Source organism: Heptranchias perlo, chromosome 8 (genome assembly GCF_035084215.1).
Source record: "Heptranchias perlo isolate sHepPer1 chromosome 8, sHepPer1.hap1, whole genome shotgun sequence".
NCBI lineage: Eukaryota > Metazoa > Chordata > Chondrichthyes > Hexanchiformes > Hexanchidae > Heptranchias > Heptranchias perlo.
The window spans coordinates 80546356-80568896 of NC_090332.1; the positions used below are offsets into that span (position 1 = coordinate 80546356).

Genomic DNA, 22541 nt, shown 5'->3' on the forward strand with positions numbered 1-22541 from the left:
TAAAGAGAAAAATAAACTAAAATGTCGTCATTTGACTTGTTTGAATAAAAGTTGTCATTTGCAGGTCAATTCTATCTCAGTGACCTCGGCTGTTGGAAATCCACATTTCCCGAGGGTGATTTCCAAAATGATAATAAACCAATTTTAAGAGCTCTGCTGGTTAAGGGTCCCCTGGTTTTAACAGGCGTGCAAAATAAAAGCGAGATAAGTGACGGGTCTAGGAACATATTTCTGAAGCGGAGTCTCCTTCCTGAGGTGGTTGCCTCAGGAGTCCCTGTGATTTCTAGCCCTATAACCCAGACGAGCAAAATGTGGGCGACGTTTACTAAATATATGCAGATAAAGTAACTTGTACAAAATGTAATTAAATTGCCCTATAGAAGTAAACGGATCAAGAAGACCCTTATTATAGGCGGTAGCTGCGTCGTGTTGCCACGACAACAGTAAACCGTCCGAGCTTACCGTCTGTAATGTACTAGGTCTTAACCGAAGGCATTTGGAGCCTCTTCTGACATTTGAAATCTTTCTGGGAGAATGTCTGTGTAGATTTGGTGGTGGTGTGGGGAGGGCATGGATTCACAATGCGCTTTCTTCACTGGATTTGCCTCCTGATACAAACACCGCCACATTATAACCTAATTAAACTTTATTTTCTCCCCCTCCCCGCAAAAAAACCCACTCCGCTCAGGTCGTTTTCTGTTTCACTTAGCACCATGGCTGCAAGTTATGTCCGGACAGAAATCCTTTTTTTTAGTGCATTGAGGGGTAAAAAAAGAGCGATTCTGCTTTTGTAGGTATTACTTTGTTCTTTTCGTTGGCCGGGGACCATTCTGTTCTCTCTTTTTGGTATAATTAATGCAATCCCCATCAAAAGGTATTAGGAGTCCTTTGGTGTTGGGCCGACGAACAGCTAGCCAATATAATCAGAATAAAAAAAAATATCCCCCATCAAACAAAATGCAACGTTACTAAATTTCACAATATAAACCCAAGTTCATTGCTAGTCCTTCGTCAGTCTTATACTATTGCGATATTTTTTTTATTTACAAGGTCGATGTTTAATTCTGTCTCATATTTATTTTGAAACTCTAATGACCTTTTGTTCATTATCCGAGATAATTTTAAAATTAAATCGAGCGAGGATCACAGAATATTACTATTAATTCTGTGACGTTAACGAGAGGGGTTTTTTTTAGATGTGGAAGAAACGGCCTACTTTGAACTTAGATATCAAAAGGCCAGTTGCGTTTAATTCAATGCTGGAGTGGGTTTGACAAAAGGTTATTCCCTATCAAAGGATGTGAAATGAAGTACGTGGGTATACACTCATTTAATGACAAGTAATTGACAAATCCGAAGACTCGCATTACTAGAGGGATAGAACTGTATTAATTATTTAACAACGATTACCCTTTCAGCGTGTCCTGTACAGAACTGGTCATGTATTGAAAATATGACAAGTTAAATCACACTTTGGTGCAACAGAGAGAGAAAAAATCAGGCAATATTCGTATTTCAGATTGAGAACAATTGGAGATTTTGAAACAAATCATATGTTGTATGCTGTAAAGCTGACCTGGCTGATAATATAATTATTCAAAGTATATATTTATTGTAGCATATCCGTAAGTAGTAATATATATATACATAAAATAGAGGTAGATATGACAGATAGGTGGATATGATAGATAAATAGATATATGATGTATATATACAAATAGATTATAGATATTTTTCATTTCTTTTGTTAATGAATGCTTTATAAAACTCTGCCTTTTCTCAGATATGTTTTGTGATACAATATTAAAATAACCTGTTGTATTAAATTTTCGGAAATAATGCGTTGATTAAAGTTAGATTTGCAACTTTATCGGTAATTTTCGAAAATACGATTAATTTTATAACATGCATTTTTATAGAGTAAATCCGGTATTTTTTTTATAGTTTCTTTGCTCTTCTGCTCATATAACGCCACAAAACAAAGCGGCCGCAGAATGATTTAGTTTTTAAAATGTGGGAAGAGAATCTGACTGAGGATAGATGGGATTATTTGTTCCCGTCTGTTGCCTTGGTTTGATTAAAACTGCCAGAGTTGGCCAGTGCTGTGTAACGCTTGATCTTTACCGATCTCGCTCAGGTTTGTTAGCTGTCTGTAAATGCCCGATCCAGCTGTGACAATGCCGCAGTTCGCACGCGTTGTCTGTTTTCAATATGAGGTTAATGTCCCATTGGCTGGTGTTTTAATCACTTTTTTAAAAAAAACAACTAAATCGAACTGATATCTTGAACAGCGGGTAATATAAGAGTGCAGTTCAAGTAAGAGTTAAAAATCTTCCAGCCTTAATTAAAATAACTTGTCGAATCGCGTTGAAACTAAAGGCCAGAGAGAATGGAACATTACAAATTAAATGTGATGTATTTCAATGCTTTAGTTATAACAGCAGTGAATATATGTCCTAAAATAGCGAATAAAAACCTAACACATGGTGCTTTAGCGGGTTGATTAAGTAACAATGCTGATATAATCCATGCAATTAAACAGTCGTAATTAAGTATAAAGTTAGAATTAAATTAACATTTCTTTCCTCCACTAATTTTTAAAAAATCATCTTAATACTGAATGAATAATGTGACCTATAATGGGAATTAGGAACTCCGTGTAGATATTTCAGTTCATTACAGACTTTTTGTTGATTCTGTATTTTCAAGATGCGGCCGGAAAGTTTCCTATCGCCAAGAAAATGCATATTTTTAATTTTGAAGCTGACATGGCTAGATCTCATGTCTTCCATGAAGATTGCATTAGGATGCCAATGCGATTTGCTTGTTATTTGGAGGTTCCCGTTTCTTCGCGTCGCTCAGGTCTCGGAAAATAGCTCTTTTTCTGATTTTTTTTTATCTTCGTGATGTTCCTCTTTTACTTTCGGTTTCACCGTTATATAATTAAGGATTTCCTATCTCTTTCAAAATGATCCCCGGGACGTTGTTCAAAGATAAACCAAACTTCAATTCCCGGTGCTCCACTTGTTTAAAACAATACATTGCGTATCATTTACCCATTCATCAAAAGATGAATCTCTTGAAAATCTGTTATTTCCAATTATCTATGCATCCATCCTAACTCTTTTGTCTCTACCTATTATTTTTCCTATATATCTCGATCTACATGTCCATCCAGCTGTATATATCTTTATTTGTCTATCATCTGCCCATTTATATATCTGTCAAATGTATAACAGGTTTATTTTTGTCCATTCTATTCGATCACAATAACACTCAGGAATGAGTGTATATATATATATATATTTGTTAAATCCAATTTCCTCTATTAAGTATTGCCAATGAAAATAACCTTTAGTTAACAGTAAGCAGGAACCTAAATTGTTTGTGGAAGTAAAAGAACGGATGAGTTTTACTTTTAAAAACCAGTGGGTTATTTGCAAAAAAAATCCCAAATGCTAAATCTTGGCAACCATCAATTTGAAATAATTGTGTTTTATTTTAAGACACCGGCATATTTATTGATTGCCCGCTGTCTGGTTTATAAAATATCTATTATTGCAATTGATTTTCAACTTAGTCGCAATCCACTAAGGCAAAAAATAAAACAGAAAAAAACAAATTGTGTTTTCAGTTTCAAACCGAATGTAATAATTATAGGACCTAACATCTCGCTTCATCTCGCTTTTGAATCTCAACCCAAGTGCAATATAACACTGGCTTCTTGGTAAGAGTTCCTGTTTCCAGGTGAGGTGTCAACAATGGTTAGGATCGCATTATCTGACATCTGCTGGAATAATTCTTACATTTCTTTTTAAACCTTAAATGCATGCACATCCTTTCAGATAACATACCTGGTGCCTCTCGGCCTGCCATGATGATAGTCCAGCTCTTGAAGCTGCTCTCTGACTATAAAGAAGTCGAGGCATTGCAGGATTATTTGAGCTCAACTCAGACAGTGTTGACTTTAGCACAAAGCAAAGATTTCACTGCCCGGCTAGGTTCAAAATGATTATTTTACCAAGATATTGATCGGTGTCCTAAAATTCCTTTAAGCACAATGCACGAGAAATTAGGAGAATAACAGATACCTGCGGAAATTGACTGAAGTGTGACATGCAATTGAAAATTTACCCTCTTGGAATTTGACTCCAAAATTTCTTGTTTACTTGGCCCGGTTTATTCACCGTTCACATGTAATATTTTATTAATAAAATCAACATATAGGATGGAGTTTGAAATGAATGTAAATAAAACAAAAATGAAAAACGTTTCCCATCCATTAAGTGCAAAGATTTAATATCGGAACATGTGATGCAATAAAATGTCAACGCAAGATTCTGGTGATTCTGGAGATTTTTATATACGTGTGTGTAGGAATATATATACATATACGTGTACATATATATGTGTGTGTACGTATATGTGTGTATTTATATATGTATATGCGTGTGTATATGTATGTGTATGTATATATGTGTGCATATATGTATATAAGTGTGTGTATATGTGTGTGCGTATATGTGTATGTATATATATATCTAACTGCTTCTACAGCCATCAAACTGACCTGCTTGTGTAATTATATTGTGCAGCCACAGAGTTTGATGCACTGCGACAACTTATCTTGCCGGATCAGTGAAGTGAGAGACACTTTTAAGTAGTTTAAAAACGACCCCCTGACAATGGCCCTCTGATATGGAACATGCAGGTTAGAGCATCACATGCACATGTCTTTGTCGCCAATGCTGGCTCATTTCTCGCCGTATTCTGCCTCACTCCGGGAGGCTTTTATGTGATAATGAAACAAATTTCATGGTTGGTTCACGACGTGTGTGTCCTTGGAGCGAGATACAAGTAGTTCCTGGGCGATTGCAGTTGCAACGGTGTGTTGGAACAATGCGGAATTAGAAAGGGATTTAATGTTGTTATTTTGGTCGGACAGTACTCTATACACTTTACTGTCGCGTGGGAAAGATATCCAGGATTGGGAAATGCCAGTAATTTGACCCCAAGACATTTATTTTTTTAAAAATATTTATTATTACTGAATTCTCCCTGTTCTGATTTCTATATCCCAGGTTTTGAAACCAATTCCTTCGATATATTGACATGCAGTAATTTTACACGTTTCTCTATGATTGTCCATCTGTCGCCTTTAACGTGAGCTAAAATATATAACAATGACATGGCTGCAGGATGTCAGGGTGGCGTTTAAATTTAGCACAAGGCCCGTTGCCAATCCATTCTCCCGGTAAGATATCACAAGTTAAAACTAATCATTAATCGACTCGCCAAATCTTGTTATTCCTGGCGTCGGGGGAAACAAGGTTGGTTGAAACAAGAACTGCAAAACGTTATGCGACATCTTCTCAACTCTTGTACAAAGCATGACTGTTCCTTGAAGTCCCCTTTTTGTGTTTAACTTTGGTTGGGAGAAATTGGGTGTTGTGAATGTAGTAAGTTTATGCAATTACAAACTGCGGCATTGCACCGTCTGCTGTATATCACTGTGAACACTGTTTGTATGTTTTACACTGATACTTGGGTTAGAATTACAAGGTTCCAATGAAATTAGATTCTTTCGTTAAACCATAAACGTTTTATCTGCCTAAACCAGTGTTTTGTTTTACCAATCGATCTACAAGAATCAGGGTGCCTCCTTTCTCTGACCCAAAGCACAAAAAAATATTTGTTTGCATGTATATATTCACGGTTGCACTGTTTTGAGTATAGCATCGAGAGGTTAAATTTATCGTAAATTAAAGTTGAATCTATTTTAAACAGTGATATTTTAAAATCCTGGTGATTTCGACAAACCTTGTACTTTCTTTGTATGGTATCTATCAATATGGCAATTTGATACTCGCTCGTATAGTAGGTTTGCAAGTATTACAATTGAAATCTTCATTTTGATTTTTTTTAAATGGAGAGTTGAGGTTAGTGTTTTAACTTTCTGCGGTATTAACACGTCAGCCTGGATAAGCATGGAACAAAATGAGAGCTAATGGACCCATTATCTTACTCAACAATGATGCCGGTCATGAGATTGAACGAAACAGATAAGACAGATGACTGTCTCCCAGCAGGAAGCTAATACCAACCCCAGAATTCTATGTACCAGGGCAAAATCATCTTAAACATAGTCCGATTTACACTGACTTATCTGGATTTCCATGGTTCTGGATTCAATTCACAATATTACTGCATTTAGCGGCTTCCAAAACGGAAAAAAGGCAATTTTAATAATTCAAATGAATAGCACGCCATGCACTGTCAGTGAAAAGAATACAGTTATAAGTTATTGAAACACAAAACAGGTTGTGCTATCTAGTTGGCTGTGACAGTTGGTTAAACAGGAAACTTGCCAAATCAATCCGACATATTTCGTAATTAAATTAAATGAAAAGTCAGGGAGTATAATACTGAAATTATAATCGGATTTAGAGATTCAATATCATTGCTTTAAAGCTTTCAATAGTGGACATATTCTTTTGAACATATAAATTGCGGTTAAGTGGCCTTACTTAATGAAACAATTATATAAGCCTGATCTCGTTTAACTGTTGTAGAGCATTCAATCAGACGCGCCGTTATCCATGAAAATAACCCGATATCACTGAAATGTCACAGGGATCAGATATGGTACACGCATATAACGAAAATATAAACTAGAGTTTTATATACCGGAATAAACACCGCAGATAATTAATGTGCAAAACAGCGCTCGTTCGCCTTTCACAATCCCTTTCACCCAAACATCAAAATATTAGTAAATGTACTGTTTTATTGCGTAGCTTTTCGGAGGAGCCAAATGTTAAACCATACTAATATAAATTTAGATTTACACTAACAGGCAGCCTCGCTACAAAAGGAGGTGTCAGTCAACACTGACTCTTGTCCATATTGATGCAAGTTAAACATTCCTTTTAAATACCTCTTCACTGAAGTAGCAGTAATGCTTTTCATAGCTAGGGAAACCTACACCATTTTTTTTTCAAACAGAACCAGAGACAAGATAGAAGCAGACTGACCAGCCCCTTTACCTGGCGCCACACTACACGGTTGCAACAGCACCATGACTGAGGAAATACTAATCGGGACAGAAATCATCCGACAACGCTAATTCTAAAAGGCACAAAAAGCTCTTACCTGTGCGGCAACACAAGCCTTATTGAATCAAAAGTTCCCAGCGCTCAGCCTATTGACATGTTTTCATCCATTTAGCACAAGGGTGCACGATTCGACCATTCATTTCGAAAGTTAAATTGTACTATTTGGGGGAATAGGTATCGGCTCGTTAGTACCATGCCATAATATTATTTGAAAGAATAGTTGGGGAACATCGAGTGCATTTTAACATCGAGTTTGGGTGAGGAAAATTAATTGTTCCGTGAGAGCTGAATTTATCAGCATTTTAAAAGCTCAGGTAAGTGTCGGAGCAACTGAACGCGGCTGTTTTGTTGATAAGGAAATCGCCTTTTGAAATGTCTTCAAATGTCTAATAACGATACAATCGGACAGGACGAACATTGTGCATGCAGCTTTTAAACAAGAATCACAGGTCGTTTAGCCCGATCAAAATATGTTCGTTTATTTTTTTTTTGTGTGTGTGTTTTATTACATTTGTCTTTATAAAATGTTAACATTTTAACAGCTTCTTACATCGGTAAACAAAAAAAAAAGAGTCCTCCACACTAAAATCTACAGCTTAACAATAAATTAAATCACTTTCAGTTCGTGTAGCAAGTGGGAATATGCAGTCGCCGGCTCCCCGGGTTACCAAGAGCTCGGGACAGGATTTATGGAATTACCAAAAGTGCAACAATTTGTGAACAATTAACTTTTCACTCATGGGAACTAGCAGACAGCATCCCTCCCGATAGCGAGTAGTGTAACCACTGCAATTGACAGAATTAGTTGTGAACATCTAACACTTAACACTTTTTTAATATAGTATCTGAAATTCGGTAGTCCACTACCAGAACAGACGTTTTACAAGCCATAAATAAAGCATACACAAACCATAAATTACTCGTAGATTTTTTTTTGTTAAAATGGTAGCAACATTCCTTCGGGGTTTTTTTTGTTGGAAAGGAATCGAAGGTTCGTTTTGGTCCTTTGTGGAAAGCTACAGGGAGTATTTTAACTGTACACAGAAATATAACGGGAACGTTGAATTTTTCTCTCTCTGTATCTTGAAAAACATTTAAAACGGTGCTCCCCGCAAAATACAGTCGACTCGCCAAAAAAAAAATCGCTAAACAACGTGACATCTAACAATTTCAAAACATCAAAAAATATTTTCGAATGTCTGGGCACAAACAACGATTGTTTTTTTTAAATTCTTATTACAAATATACACAGCTGGCAAAGTCCATTTGTGCGTGGAAAGGTTTTAAGAAGAGTTCATAATAGGTCTAGAATACACACCTTGATAATAAGACGTGTCGCTCACGATTGGCGAAGATTCTAAGACCGTTTTGGAGCTCATGGGGAGGTTGGCTGACATTGGGGAACTATAGTTAGAATAATGCATCACCTGTTCGTAAGCCTTTAAGTCCATTTTGTGGTGCTGTTGTTCGGAAGACATTAAGTTGTTGATTGAGAATGGGTGGTTGAATGAATAGTGGTGATCTGGTTTAAGGTGAGCCTGGGCTTCCGATGGGATGTGAGACAGAACCGAGTGGTGCTGATGCATCAAGTGTTGCTGGGCTTGCGAGACCGCGTTGCTGGCGTGGCTGTGCTCGGGGCTGAGGGCCGAAGAGGTCTTCATGTCCACCATGGACCTCTTCTGCTCGGTTCCCGGAGAACCGCTGGAATGGGGAGACTCGTTGCCGGTGCTGCTCTCCGAGCTGCTGCCGCTGCGGGTTGAGCCCGTCTCCGACGCTTTCCTGTTGGGGTCCTGCGCGTTTTTGATCGCTTGTTTTTTCTCGCACTTGAAGCGCTTCTGCCTCCTGAGGTAGCAGCCGTTCTCGAACATGTTGCCCGAGTCGGGGTGCAGGGTCCAGAAGGAACCTTTCCCTGGCTTGTCTGGCGATCTGGGAACCTTGAGGAAGCAATCGTTGAAGGACAGGGAATGGCGGATGGAGTTCTGCCACCGTTGCTGGTTCTGGCGATAGAAGGGGAAGAGGTCCATTATCCACTGGTAGATTTCACTCAGGGTCAGCATCTTGCTGGGAGACTGCTGGATAGCCATGGTTATGAGCGAGATGTAAGAGTAAGGAGGTTTTGCATGAGTGTAACTACGGCGGTAGGTCTTGGGATCTCTCGATCTGTTGAGGTTGGACTGGCCATACATCGGGCTCATGCTCATATTAGTATAGGATGTCAGGGCGTTCATGGAACTAGCCTGAGCGCTCATCGGACTCATGCTGGGGCTGAGGGCAGTGCCCATGCCCGTCATCCCAGCACCCATGCCATTCATTGCCCCCGGTCCAGGAGACATGCCAGTCATTGCCGGGCTCATGCCGGTGCCCACATAAGACATGTTCATGGATCCCGCTGTCATGTTGGCTGTAGTACCCATTGCAGACATACTCATATAGGTGTTCATCCCGTTCATTCCGATCCCCGCATTCATGTTGCTCACTGTGGGATAGCCCTTGAAAGGAAAAATCAAACGTTATTATTAAGAAACGGCCTAACGTGTTAAACAGCCGGGTTGAGTTTACAGGATTTCATTATTGTGCTAATCCAGTCATTATACTGCAGCAAATTATCAATTAAAATATTGTTAATGTTTACAATTAGCAAAGTTCGACCTTTGTTGGGGTTGTTTATTTATTCTTGGTAATAAAACTTCACTCTTTGTGCTAATAATCTGATTAACGAAGCAGCCATCCACTGGGTATCTAATGACGAGCCTGGCTGTTTTTATTGCTCGTTTTATCGATCTTAGTTCTTACTCTTGCCTGGGACAACTCCCCAATAATCAAAGATGTTTTTAAATAAAAAAAAGAAAACCGTAGATATAATAGGGAATCAATTTAACATAAACGAGTTCAGCAGAAAGTATACATCCCAAAGCAGCCTAGAGATAGATAAAAGCCCTGATAATGGTCGGTATTGTTAATAAACTTTCAATAAATCTGTGCATTGTCAAGTCAAAACTCAGCATCTGGCTTTCCGTAAATAATACTGAATGTAATCATCGGCCAAAAAAAAAAGTTAAATAAGTTCTGTCTCCAGCGCCTTAGAAGTATTTAAATGTACAACAGAAACTTTATTTTAACCAAATAGAACTTTGTTTAAAGACTCTTGCGTGCAAATCGAGGAGGAATTGGAGGCGCCGCAAGTCAATATTTGATCACAAAGTTAATATTATCTTAAGGCTAATATTATCTTGTACATAAAAGAGGATTGCTTTTTTTTTTGCCGAAACCTACCTCGGGCTCTCCATAGTAGGAGCTCCAGTCCGTGTGCTCGTGTCCTTCCATTTTCACTGCGCCCAGCATGTTGGGGGTAGTGTGCATTATAGGGCTCGGGCAGGGAGAGAGAGAGAGAGAGAGAGTGAGTGAGTGAGAGAAAAAAAAAAGTTCCTGCTTAAGAAGATCGTGGGCGATGGATCTCCCCCGTGTCGGATTGCGGAATAGGTTATTTGGGAAGTGCTGGGACCTGTAGGTTGGTGGTAAACTGCCGCTAGAAGCGATCCGAAGCAGCCTGACGATGACAGTGGCTTGAAGTGACGTGGCTGGCTGGCGGTGGACGGTGATATAGCTGTGCTGTGTGCGCGCCACATGAACCTCCAATCCCAATTTCCTTGCAGCCTATTTGAATAATCATCTCACACCTAGGCGTGAGAGCATTCGGGTTTGCCCCCCTATTGTACACCTGCCACCAGCATCAAAAGGCAACCTTTGAATAGATTCATTAAACCTTAATCTGATTTGTTCCATTAATGGAGGGGGGGAGTGGGTTATTTGGAACTTACTTCTTAAAGAAATCAGTTTTTTTTAACTGAGTCATTTATACAGTACAGCACGGTGTGAGATATTGTTTTCTAATTGTTATTTTATTGATCAAACGAGCAAGTAAAGATTTTTTTTTGAACGGAGTTTGAGGTGCATCGTGTTTATTTTTTTTGATTTGTTCGGTTGTGTCTCTGCACACGGAGTTTTTTCAACGAAAACTTAACCGTAGGTTGTCACAACAGATCTATAAACACTTTTTTTTCACAATGAGGTTTTATGGAACGACTGGCCGCTTTTTGCTAGCTAAGGGCTTTCAGGCTGCCCAGTCTACCCCCAGTGACAGATGGGGGCCCAGTACAGTCGGTTCCAAGGTTGCGTGAGGATAAAACGGCTTCTTTCTGCTACGTTTCGTAACAAAGGCAAACAAACAAAACAAAAAACGATAAGGAAATTCGATAGAAAATTAAAGTAAACCGCATTCATGAACGCCTCACTCTCCGATTGGCTTCGTTCATTTATTTTGTGTGTGGGGGGAAAAAGTGTAAAACTTTTCATAAACATGGATAACGGTGTAAATACTATACTGTACCGCCACGTGAAGGTGTACATATTAACCTTCTCAGAGACATTCAGAAAGATTCTTGGTTTAATACTGGCCATGAGAGATGTCTATTATCAGTAAAACAGCGAGGTAACAAGCATTGCTTTGATTGTTAAACACACACACATGTATATACACAAATATTGTCCTTTTCAATTATTCAAAACATCACTCGGTTTTCTGTATTATATCAGGTAACGTTTGTATATTAAATAAACCCCACGTGCATGTGTTTATCAACAAACGCTTAAAGCATCCAGTAAGTGTTTGGATAAAGGAGTCTCCCGAAACATCAAATTCTTGGACACAGGATTAACACATCGGTTCGGTAAATGCATCACCTGCGGGCACACTTGGCGATTTCTAAATCACTGTGGGTTTTTAACAGCAATTAATAAATAAAACAGCACTCGTTGTTATTGACCGTTTCGTAAGTAGTTCAGTCAATTTTAATTTTGGGGGCAACAATGGACAGTTTTAGCTTAATTTAACTCCTGCAATACATTAAAGGAGACCGGTACTTGTAGAGTGCGGACAAAACCAGAGTTATACTGCAGGCTGCAAATTGTACTCTGTCTTGACATGGTACAGCTCGGTGCATGCTTGTTTACACTCTTCTGGGGCTCCTCCCACGCTATTGTTTAATGTTAAGTGAGTTCATAGTGCGGTGCCTTCCTCACAACATTAAACAAAAATAAAACCAGACTCTATGATGCTCGGGATCCCTTTTAATCCTAGCGCCATCCCCACACTGAAATTACATTCCAATAGTTACCAACTCAGATGGTGTGAGACGGCTTGCTGGAGGATGTCTCCCAGCAATTGGCTTTAGTGTACCGGGGAGTCAGACTCACGTCCAATGTGTCCCATTAAATGCCTTGTCATCAATGCGAAACTGGCACTATGAGTGCAGCCCAAAACATACACCATTTGAAAACAAAATACATTAAACACTGTTTGATATTTAAATAATGTTTGATATTTACGGGGTTCAATCATAACACTGTGAGATCCTTGATATAATCTAATTACTGTTCAAAATAAATATGAAAAGAAACAAAAGTTTGAACCACGGTGCTGAGAAAGATTTTGTCTTGCAATATGGCACCCAACTTTGGTGGGGGAGAGATAGATATTAGACCCTGCCATCTGATCACATCTAACGGGTGGGTTCAACCGATACAACCAAGTTGCTGCTGTGTGTCTTCGCTGCCAACCCATAAAGTTTAGAAACGCCTTTTAGTGAGCGTGGGGCTGCTTTGTTGCTACAGCAGCAGTTACTACGGGTGGCAAATGTTTACTACAGGACACTCCGTCTAGCTGTGCAGTCCTGAGCTGCGAAGTCCCCTTGTGTGTATTTACATCCTGGAGGGGTGTTACTCTGGGTTTTCAGCTCACCTTTCTGCTTTCGTGGTCGCTTTACCACAAAATAAAATGCAACTTTAAAAAAAAGTATCGCTACTCCAGCTGTTTACTGATTCTGTCTCACTGTCCAAACGAGGTATTTTTGTCCAATTGGACGCGCCGTCTAATTAATATTTTAACAATTTGGTGTAGAGCAAACAAAAAACAGGTTCACATTAATGTTAACATTTCATAAATGGACCTCGACGTGAACTGCATTGGTTTGAGTTATGTTTTATAGTGCAGTGTCTCTAAAATAAACATAAATAAAGCAAAATACTGCGGATGCTGGAAATCTGAAATAAAAACAGAAAACGCTGGAGAAGCTCAGCAAGTCAGGCAGCATCTGACCTGAAACGTTAACTCTGATTCTTTCTCCAAAGATGCTGCCTGACTTGCTGAGCTGCTCCAGCATTTTCTGTTTTTATAAATAAAGCTGGTCAAGGGCTCCCCCTGATGGTCGGCTGCTGGTAATTCGGCCACTCTGACCAGCTCGGCTCATGCACTGCTGAAAACATCCTCGCATTTGCTGAGAACGGTACTCTTCGTGTTGAAAAATCGCGAAGACTATGAAGGGACCGCGTGTCCCGCCGGTTAGGACTATCAGCAGGGGACTGGGGCTAATTTTGTTATAGCAATAGAGGGCTTTACTAATAGGAGCATTTCACGGCTGACTGTGTGTATATTAAAAGAAAAACGTACAAGTAGACATTTTATTATTATGTAAAAAATCATAACAGAATTCCTTATGGCATGAATACAGTGCATTTTATTAATGTAAAAACTGGGAGACTTTTACAACAAACATTGTGGCAATATTTGGCTTGAATAGAGCAATGGGAATAGTTTGCTGTTATATCCGTCATTAATCGAGTTTCTAATTTACCTATAGCTTCAGAATAATGGGAAAGCTTTTTTTTTGTCCTGATATTGAATCATGGGACCATAGAAGGAGGCCATTCGGTCCATCATGCCTGTGCCAGCTCTTGGAAAGAGCTATCCAATTGATCCCACTCCCCTGCTCTTTCCCCATAGTCCTCCAAATCTTTCCTATTCAAGTGGGCAGCCAATTCCCTTATGAAAGTTATTATTGAATCTGCTCCCACCACCTTTTCAGACAATGCATTCCAGATCACAACAACTCGCTGCATATTCTTTTGCCAATTATCGAAAATCTGTGTCCTCTGGTTACTGGCCCTTCTGCCAGTGGAAATATTTGCTCTTTATTTACTCTATCAAAACCCTTCATAATTTTGAACACCTCTATTAAATCTCCCCTTAGCCTTCTCTGCTCTAAGGAGAACAATCCCAGCTTCTCCAGTCACTTCACATAACTGAAGTCCTGGTACCATTTTAGTAAATCGCCTCTGTACTCTCTTCAAGGTCTTAAAATCCTTCCTAAAGTGTGGTGCCCAGAATTGGACACAATACTCCAATGATTTAAAAAGCTTTAGCATAACCTCCTTGCTTTTGTACTCTATGCCTCTATTTGAAAAACCAGTATGCTTTTTCTACAGCCTTATCAACTTGTCCAACCATCTTCTATGATTCTATGAAGACATTAGTGGGCTGAGGTTGCTGATCGCAGGGTGACAGTTGTAGGGATGCTACAATTGGCCTTAGTGCCCCAGGCTAAAGAGAGGGAGGGGAATTATCCAGGTTGGTCAGCTCCTGTTGCGATGCAGAGACTACTGCTGAAAGTGGCTTCAAGATGTCAGACGAGGACAGGGGTAGGCTTGCCCTTCATGCTCGAAGAGACTGGCAATGCTCACTTTAAAACTATAGTAGTGCAACTGGAGGCAGACGCATGGTTCTCCCTCCGTTGAATGGGCTCCTAAATGTAAAGGAGCCAAGATTTGGCGAGCTGACGAGTATCATAGACACACAGAATCGTGGATCTGCGTATACATGTGGGGTTAAGTGAAGCAGATGCAACGAGTCAGCCCCACCCATTTGCACACTCCATTACATAGCGGAGCCGATCAAGCTTATAGAGACTGGGTTCTACACACAGTGCGAAAACAGCAGGTCAGCCTCCTGAAACAGGACTCCAAAACCCAAAGTTGAAGCACTAAAGTAAAGCGGCCATTATTTGGGTTGACACATGAATAGTGGTTACTTGGACCAGGTATCAACACGGTTCTGAGCAACCATGAAACCAACCAAACGGGTTGGTTTGGTTGTCTTTAGCCGAGCACATTGGATGAGGGAGGAACTGCAGACAAGACGAATGCAGAAACTCGATATGTCCCATCATATATCATCATGTACCTAAAATATCTACACTGATGTAATTTTTTGACCTCACACAGAACGAAACACACACAAATTCATTTTGTAAATTATTTTTCTTACAGCAGAGCGACCCAAAGGGGATTTTCGAACTCTCCTCGTGTTCGAATTTATTGTTTGGTCGATCTGTTTCAGAGGTTTGCGGCAGTCGGACAAGGTAATGTCATTTACCAGTGTTTTTCTCCTCTTTTCAACCTTGGCCTATCCTGTTCTGTGGAGCTTGACCCTTCACCTAAATGTCTCAATCGAAAACCAGGGAAAGGACGGATTTAACGAACCGTTGACACTCAAAACGTTAACCTCTCCTTTCTCTGTTCAGATATTGAAAGGCCTGCTGTTGATTTCAAGCATTTTCTACCTTTTGCTTTAAATTTGGCTTTTTACAAACAATCTCAGAAAGCTCAAGTTGAGGAGGTCTCAACCTGCGGGTCCTCTCGTATGGAGCAGGATTACTACTGCAACAATACATCACCAATAGGGTAAAACTAACCTGTCTCACCACAATCTAAACCCGACTCATGTTCCCTATCAGTGAGTGAACTATCTACCGTTTTCCCATTTCGCTGGTTCTCTATTACATTTCACACATCAGAGCTATAATTCTGACGTTAGTTTTAAAAAAAATTACTCAGCAACACTTAACATAAGCAACTTTCCAATCCTGTACCACACTACAATGATAAATCATTAAACGTCAAAACTTGAACGACATGAAAGATGTCTTTGAACCACAACAACCTCTGCGTTAAACGCATGTTAAACTAGTAAAGGAATCCCCAAGAACCCGTCTCAAGTACATCTAAATCGACCGAGTGTTGCAGACTGGCACATTCCAAGGTCCAGGACTACGTGCTCAGGGACGCACTGAGGGTGGGTGCGGCCGCCGCAAAGGCTCTGTGGGGAAAGGCAACCATTTAGAGCCTTCCCACCATTGTACACCGAGGGGCTGCAATCAGGGAAAAAAACCCCGGGCAGAATATAAAATTCAAATTGATGTAATGTACCTGTAATGAATCTGTAATGTACCTGTAATTAATCTGTAATCAATAATCTGTATTGAGTGTAATGCAATGAGGCACTCTAGAGTATCATGAACTGTAATTATGCACAATGTGTTCATTGAACTGTACTTGATGTAACCTGCAAATTCTATAATCTGTATTGTGTACGTTTGGAATGTGATATGACAACTATTGTATGTATTGCTGCAAATTTTATGAATAAAGTATATTTTAATGAAAAAAAATCAAATCAAAAGCATAATACTGCGGATGCTGGAAATCTCAGGCAGCATCTGTGGAGAAAGAAACAGAGTTAACATTTCAGGTCGATGACCTTCAAGTACATCTAACCCAGTTTCATTAGATCTGCCAAGTCTCACTCGGTTTCAGCAAGATTCACTTTGTGGCAAAACAATATTATAACCATCAAATCTTATGGCGATAAACTAACAGCATCTCTATCCAATTCAATTGGACTGCAAGGTGTCCCATCGACTTTCTAAGAAATATCTCCCTGTTGGCAAGGATCTGACACTGGGGTCATGGCGTGTCCTGAACACAAGGCCAGCAGAGCTCTGCCGAGCGAATGCTTGCGAGTTTCCTTCTGGTTGCTTCCTTTTTTCCCTCACTTTTATCACGTTTGGTTTGTGAGTTATATTGTTCCTCTCCGCCCCTTTTCCTGAACTGTTTGTACAGGAGGCGAGGCCACGAAATACGATTTAATTTAAAAAAAAACACTGCAATAAGCGGATATCACAAGATGTTTTGTAAATGGTTGGATTAAAAGCGTCACCTGGTCTTGAGGTATCTCTACCGTAATATTTTATATTGACAGGATCCTACTAATAACGCCTTTCCTACATTACAACAGTGACTACACTTCAAAAGTACTTCATTGCCGGTAGCGCTTTGGGACGTCCTGAGGACGTGAAAGGCGCTATATAAATACAAGTCTTCCTTTGCTACATGCAATCGGCAGCTACAGGTTGTTGAGCATTACACGTAGTTAGCATGTGTTTAACAGATATGTATTATATCGTTCATTAAACTCCATTATGTAGTGCAACAAGCCATTTCGATTTGGGAGTTTATAATCTCTGAAAGCTCCCAGTGCTCGGTACAATGGAGTTCATTCTGATATCAGCCTCCCATAAACTGAATCTTTTGGTTGTTGGGGGTCTCAGCTCCATCTGGCGGTGCCCATATCGCACGGAGATACATCTTTCGGTGTCTATTATTCCCGTTGAAACGCAGGGTTGTGTTTCTCAATTTTACGAATATCAGCATCGCTTTGTTTCTCAAGCTTTCAATAAAATTATTTTGCTCTTACTTAAGTCATTTGCAACTTTATCATTTTTAAACCTATGGTTTCAGCAAACAACGCGTCAGTTTAACTATGCTTTACTGGATTATCTTTCTCGTTATGAGTCAAGTAAACCTCAGTGCGGTGAACAACACACAGGACTAGCTTATTATAATGCCAAGGGTTTATCCTTCTGAGTCGAGAGATTGTATCTTATGAAATACATACATATTTATCACGTGTGCATAAAGAGGCCCACATACTCAAACTTTTATTGCCCTAAATTGAAGGAATGGTTTGAAAAACGCTCTCTGTCACACCTGGATGTACAGTAATATTAAAACACACCGGTTGCTAAAAACACTGATCAATGGTCGTGAGATTATATGACAGAACAATAATTAAAGTTAACAGAATAATTTGTATTTATTCTGGTCTTTTCTGTTACCCAACACAATTAAGGAGTCTTTGAGACTGTGTTCCATTCCTGTAACACACTCCGATGTGCCAATATTGGGGGTGGGTTGTTCTGGTCGCTATGGGGGGCTATATGGTAAACGCATTGTCTTTGAATGCATTTATCATGTTCCTCATTGTTTTCAAGAATGACTTTCAGTAAATCACTATTATAGAATCTGATAAAACAGAATGAGTGAGGGACACTTTTACTCGCCGACTACATTCCGACAATAATTGTAGAAATGACACTGCAATCCTCCTGAAGGATTACCCAGTAAGATCCATAACACTGGCCTCTTTTTCTTTTATTAGCAGAACAATTATCTTTATGTTACTGCAAAATATTGTCTTCTTTGTAGCAAGGCAGAAATGGGGTGGGATTCTGCCCTGGCTGCGGATGTCACTGCAATGCCGTTCACAGATCATCGGTACTGTGTAACTACCGCACCTGGCTACATGTTCCACCATACGTCCCGCCCCTCACCCTGCTCAAACCGCGGGGGAAGGCAGCAGCACGACTCAATCAGCCGAACCTCTCTTGGTCCCTTCTGTGTCTATAAACCCTTCTGCTTCATTACTTTTCTCCCTGCCTTTAAAAGCCATCTTAAAACCTATCCAACCCAAGTTCCCTAACTCTCCCACCAGTGCCAGCAATGGATTTGGTCTGATAATAAGTTATATATTACATGTCTATGTAGTTTGGGGGTACATTGCTGTGCAAACATTTCCTACGGAAATTCTAATATTAAAATGTCCATGCTTACATATTACAGTCACATGTCCCTGTAATTCCTATAGGTGGAACTCTAATATGCGTTCCAACTTTAACCTTAAGATTTACCCATCATAAATCCACGTAATACTATTCCATGGCGCAGTGTTACCTTTTCCCAATATGTCACTCAAAATGCTTTCTGAAAAAAAAGTTAACTGACATTTCTAATGTCCAAATTCAGTTTTTAAGCAATAACAAATAAAAATGACCTATTTCACCATCACATGATTAAAATTATCCATTGAATTGCCTCTTCTGTCCATTAATGCTTTCAATATAAGGGCCCAATATCTCCAAAAAGCCTGGAATTAGACTTAATATTTTTTCCGAGAACTATGATGTTGTTACTTGAATGCAGATTGAGCAATATGACCATGTGCCATGGGCTCAGTTTGCTAGGATGCATTAACACCACTTACTCAGGTGAACTGCTGAAGAGTTTCCTTTAGCTATTAACAGTTTCCCCTCAATTGCTTTTCAGAATAATTTGAAGAAAAGCTGGAGGACAAATTTCAAAAGCTTTATGCAGCTAAAAGTTATATTTAGTGTTTTTCTTTAAAAAAGGGAGGGTTTATATGTTTGTGTATGTGTGTGTGCGAGAGAGAACGACAGGCTATAATGTTAACACACCCGATGTAGGTTTTGTTTTGTGTTCTATAAACTTCAGAAAGCATATTAAGCTGAGAGAGAGAGAGAGGGACAAAGTGTCCTTCCTGATTCTAATGAATTTGCTTTACAAAAGAAGAAACTTAAGTTGAATTTTGAAGCAAATGTGAATCCCCTATCACCTGTGCCTTGTTGATAGTTAGAAAATGTAAATATTCTAATTATTGATACCTGTGAGAAAGACAGAGAGAGACAGAGAGAGAGAGAGACAGACAACAGAGACAGAGAAAGATTTGATAATTCAGTGTGGCCAGCATCTCACATCCGTGGCACTGGGTATACTAGCTGTAGGTGTTTGCCATGACAGCCATGTGGAGAAGATAAAACAGCCACAAAATGGAATAAAGTTACCTCCATAAGTTTCACAGTATGTAGTGCAAGAAATAATATATACTCTGATCTGAGTATAAAGCAGTAATTCAGACATCAGTTATAAACAGCATTGTTTTCATACATTGACACATCATTTTCACCCTTCAATGTGATTACTGCATTTTTACTCTTTATCTATTTAACTGACAATGAGTCATTACTTGTGATATAAACTTCTACAATGCATTGATTTCATCTATATAAACATTTGCCTGAGGAAGGAGAAAATCTCCGAAAGCTTGTGAATTTAAAATAAAATTGCTGGACTATAACTTGGTGTTGTAAAATTGTTTACAATTCATCTATAGGAACATGGCTATGATCTGCTCTTTTGGTACAGTTTCCGAAGCACTTGCTGCAGCAAAGTGCAAAAAGTAGCTTCATCCACTTTGCTTCATAGCACTGACAGAAACTGACACAACATTGATGTTAACTGATGACATTGACATGCCATAATGTTCACTGTTAGTTGTGCATAAGCAAATGGTTGACATGGAGTTTCAAGGGATTGACGTACTACTGCATTGGAGTAAGTTGAATGGAAGAGGGTACATCATTCAAAGACATGACATCAAGTTTCACATGTACGTGGATGACACCCAGCTCTATTGACCACCACCTCTCTCGACCCCTCCACTGCTTCTGTGTTATCAGACTGCTTGTACGGCATCTAGTCCTGGATCAACCGCAATTTCCTCCAATTAAACATTGGGAAGACCGAAGCTATTGTCTTCGCCCCCCCGCCACAAACTCGCCATCAATTCTATTCCCCTCCCTGGCCACCATCTCAGGCTGAAGCAACCTCTGCGTCCTATTTGACCCCAAGATGAGCTTCTGCCCCATAATCGTTCCATCACCAAGACCACCTACTTCTATCTCCATAACATTGGCCGTCTCCACCTCTGCCTCAGCCCATCTGCTGCTGAAACCCTTATCCATGCTTTTGTTACCTCCAGACTTGACTATTCCAATGCTCTCCTGGCCAGCATCCCATCTTCCACATCCATAAACTTGAGCTCATCCAAAAATCTGCTGTTCGTATTCTAACCTTTACCAAGTCACGTTCACCCATCACCCCTGTGCTCGCTGATCTACATTGGCTCCTGTCCACCATAGCCTCAATTTTCAAATTCTTATCTTTTTGTTCAAATCCCTCCATGGCCTCGCCCCTCCCTATCTCTGTAACCTCCTCCAGCCCTACAAGCCTCCAAGAACTCTATGTTCCTCTAATTCTGGACTCTTGTGCTTCCCCCATTCCCTTCACTCCACCATTGGCTGCCCTGCCTTCAGCTGTCTAGGCCCTAAGCTCTGGAATTCCCTCCCTAAACTTCTCTGTCTCTCCACCTCTCTCTCCTTAAAGAGCCTCCTTAAAACCTATCTCTTTGACCAAGCATTTAGTCATCTGTCCTAATATCTCCTTCTTTGACTCAGTGTCAATTTTTGTCCGATTACACTCCTGTGAAGTGCCTTGCGACGTTTTCCTACGTTAAAGGTGCTATATAAATGCAAGTTGTTGTTGACATATCAGCGTTAAAATTCAAAGTGGCAGCACTTTTTAGCAATGAATGCCTTTTCTCCAGTTTCTTCTGTTGCATGAAGCAACTATTTCCCTTCTTCTAATGTAGTATTACGACATGTTACTTCTGATCGGCAAATTTTACCATTGTGTTTGCTGCCCTGTGTCTGTGGTGCCATCTAAGCTCTCCAGTTCTTTATCATACTTTTGCATTGAAAGGGCAGCTGTGTAAAAAATGGGCTCATCAAAAGATGGAACTCCTTTGATAATCAGTGCTTGAAGCTCACACTTCACTGCTAACTGCCCAAGTCATGTACAAGGCAGATCCATTGCTGCTCCTACATTTATTGAGCCTAATGAAAGATAATTGTTTCATAGCGTGTATTTTGTGCAGTGTGAAATGTTTCTTTTGTGCTTTTTTTTACCACTGCTGTAATCATCACTGAGTCCCATATTAGTCAAGAGAATGCAACAACAACTCGCATTTATATAGCACCTTTAATGTGGTAAAACGTCCCAAGGCGCTTTACAGTAGCATAAATCTGGCAATAATTAACATCAAGCCAAAGAAGGAGACATTAGGGCAGGTGACCAAACGCTTGGTCAAAGAAGTAGGTTTCAAGCAGAGTCGTAAAGGAGAGAGAGGTGGAGAGGGAAAGAGGTTTGGGAAAGGATAGAAGATTGCTTGTAGCTCATCGCCATATAATTCATGAATAGAGCCATCTCCTGCTCAGGCACAATAATATATAATCCGATCATTGTTTCTTCCAATCTCTCTAGCCACTTTGGCCAGCAGATTGTAACTGAGGAATTTTGGGCCACAATTTGCACCAAATATGGACAAGGTAGCCATTGCTGAAGTCATGTGCATACACACTGTCTAGATATATTCAAATGTGTATTTTCAAAGATCAACGTGTGTGTGGGATTGGATCCTGCATAAAATTGAAGGTAAACCACACCTTTTACAAAATCACAGGTCTCTATATTCATTCCATCCCAGCCATGATGGACACCAATGAACACCAGCATTACCTCCCTGATGAATTACTTATGAGGGCCAATTTTAATTCCTGGGCTGAGGTGGATGGCAAACCGATCTGGCTCTCTGCAATGTGAGATTTTATCTCTTGAACCAGTCTCCTGCCCGAACCCGGCGGGAATGCAAGCTGGCCGGTAGGCGGGAGCATGATTTCAAGCGGCAGGAGGCTGACGCCAGAGACCCGAAAGAACTACTCA

The 22541-nt window shown here is 39.9% G+C and overlaps 1 protein-coding gene across 2 annotated transcripts; it reads right to left on the reverse strand.

Annotated features, from left to right (window-relative positions):
- Nucleotides 1-7194: 7194 nt before the first annotated feature.
- Nucleotides 7195-10679, reverse strand: foxa2 (forkhead box A2). Of its 2 annotated transcripts, XM_067988395.1 has the most exons (3): nucleotides 10389-10679; nucleotides 8434-9604; nucleotides 7195-7273 (listed from the first exon to the last, which is right to left on the reverse strand). In XM_067988395.1, the coding sequence occupies exons 1-3, from the start codon at nucleotides 10473-10475 to the stop codon at nucleotides 7224-7226; spliced, it is 1308 nt and encodes a 435-aa protein (XP_067844496.1). In that variant the 5' UTR covers nucleotides 10476-10679; the 3' UTR covers nucleotides 7195-7223. The 2 variants fall into 2 exon arrangements, with proteins under 2 accessions (XP_067844496.1, XP_067844497.1); XM_067988396.1 differs by lacking the exon at nucleotides 7195-7273 and having other exon boundaries at nucleotides 7579-9604.
- Nucleotides 10680-22541: the final 11862 nt, after the last annotated feature.

Excerpts from the sequence above, each read along its gene's own strand:
- foxa2 (XM_067988395.1), bottom strand. The coding sequence starts at position 10,475 with ATGCACACTACCCCCAACATGCTGGGCGCAGTGAAAATGGAAGGACAC. Across the intron at positions 9,605-10,388 it reads CCTACTATGGAGAGCCCGAG|GGCTATCCCACAGTGAGCAA; the intron begins GTAGGTTTCGGC and ends TTTCCTTTCAAG. Across the intron at positions 7,274-8,433 it reads CGACACGTCTTATTATCAAG|TACAATTTAACTTTCGAAAT; the intron begins GTGTGTATTCTA and ends TCCCCCAAATAG.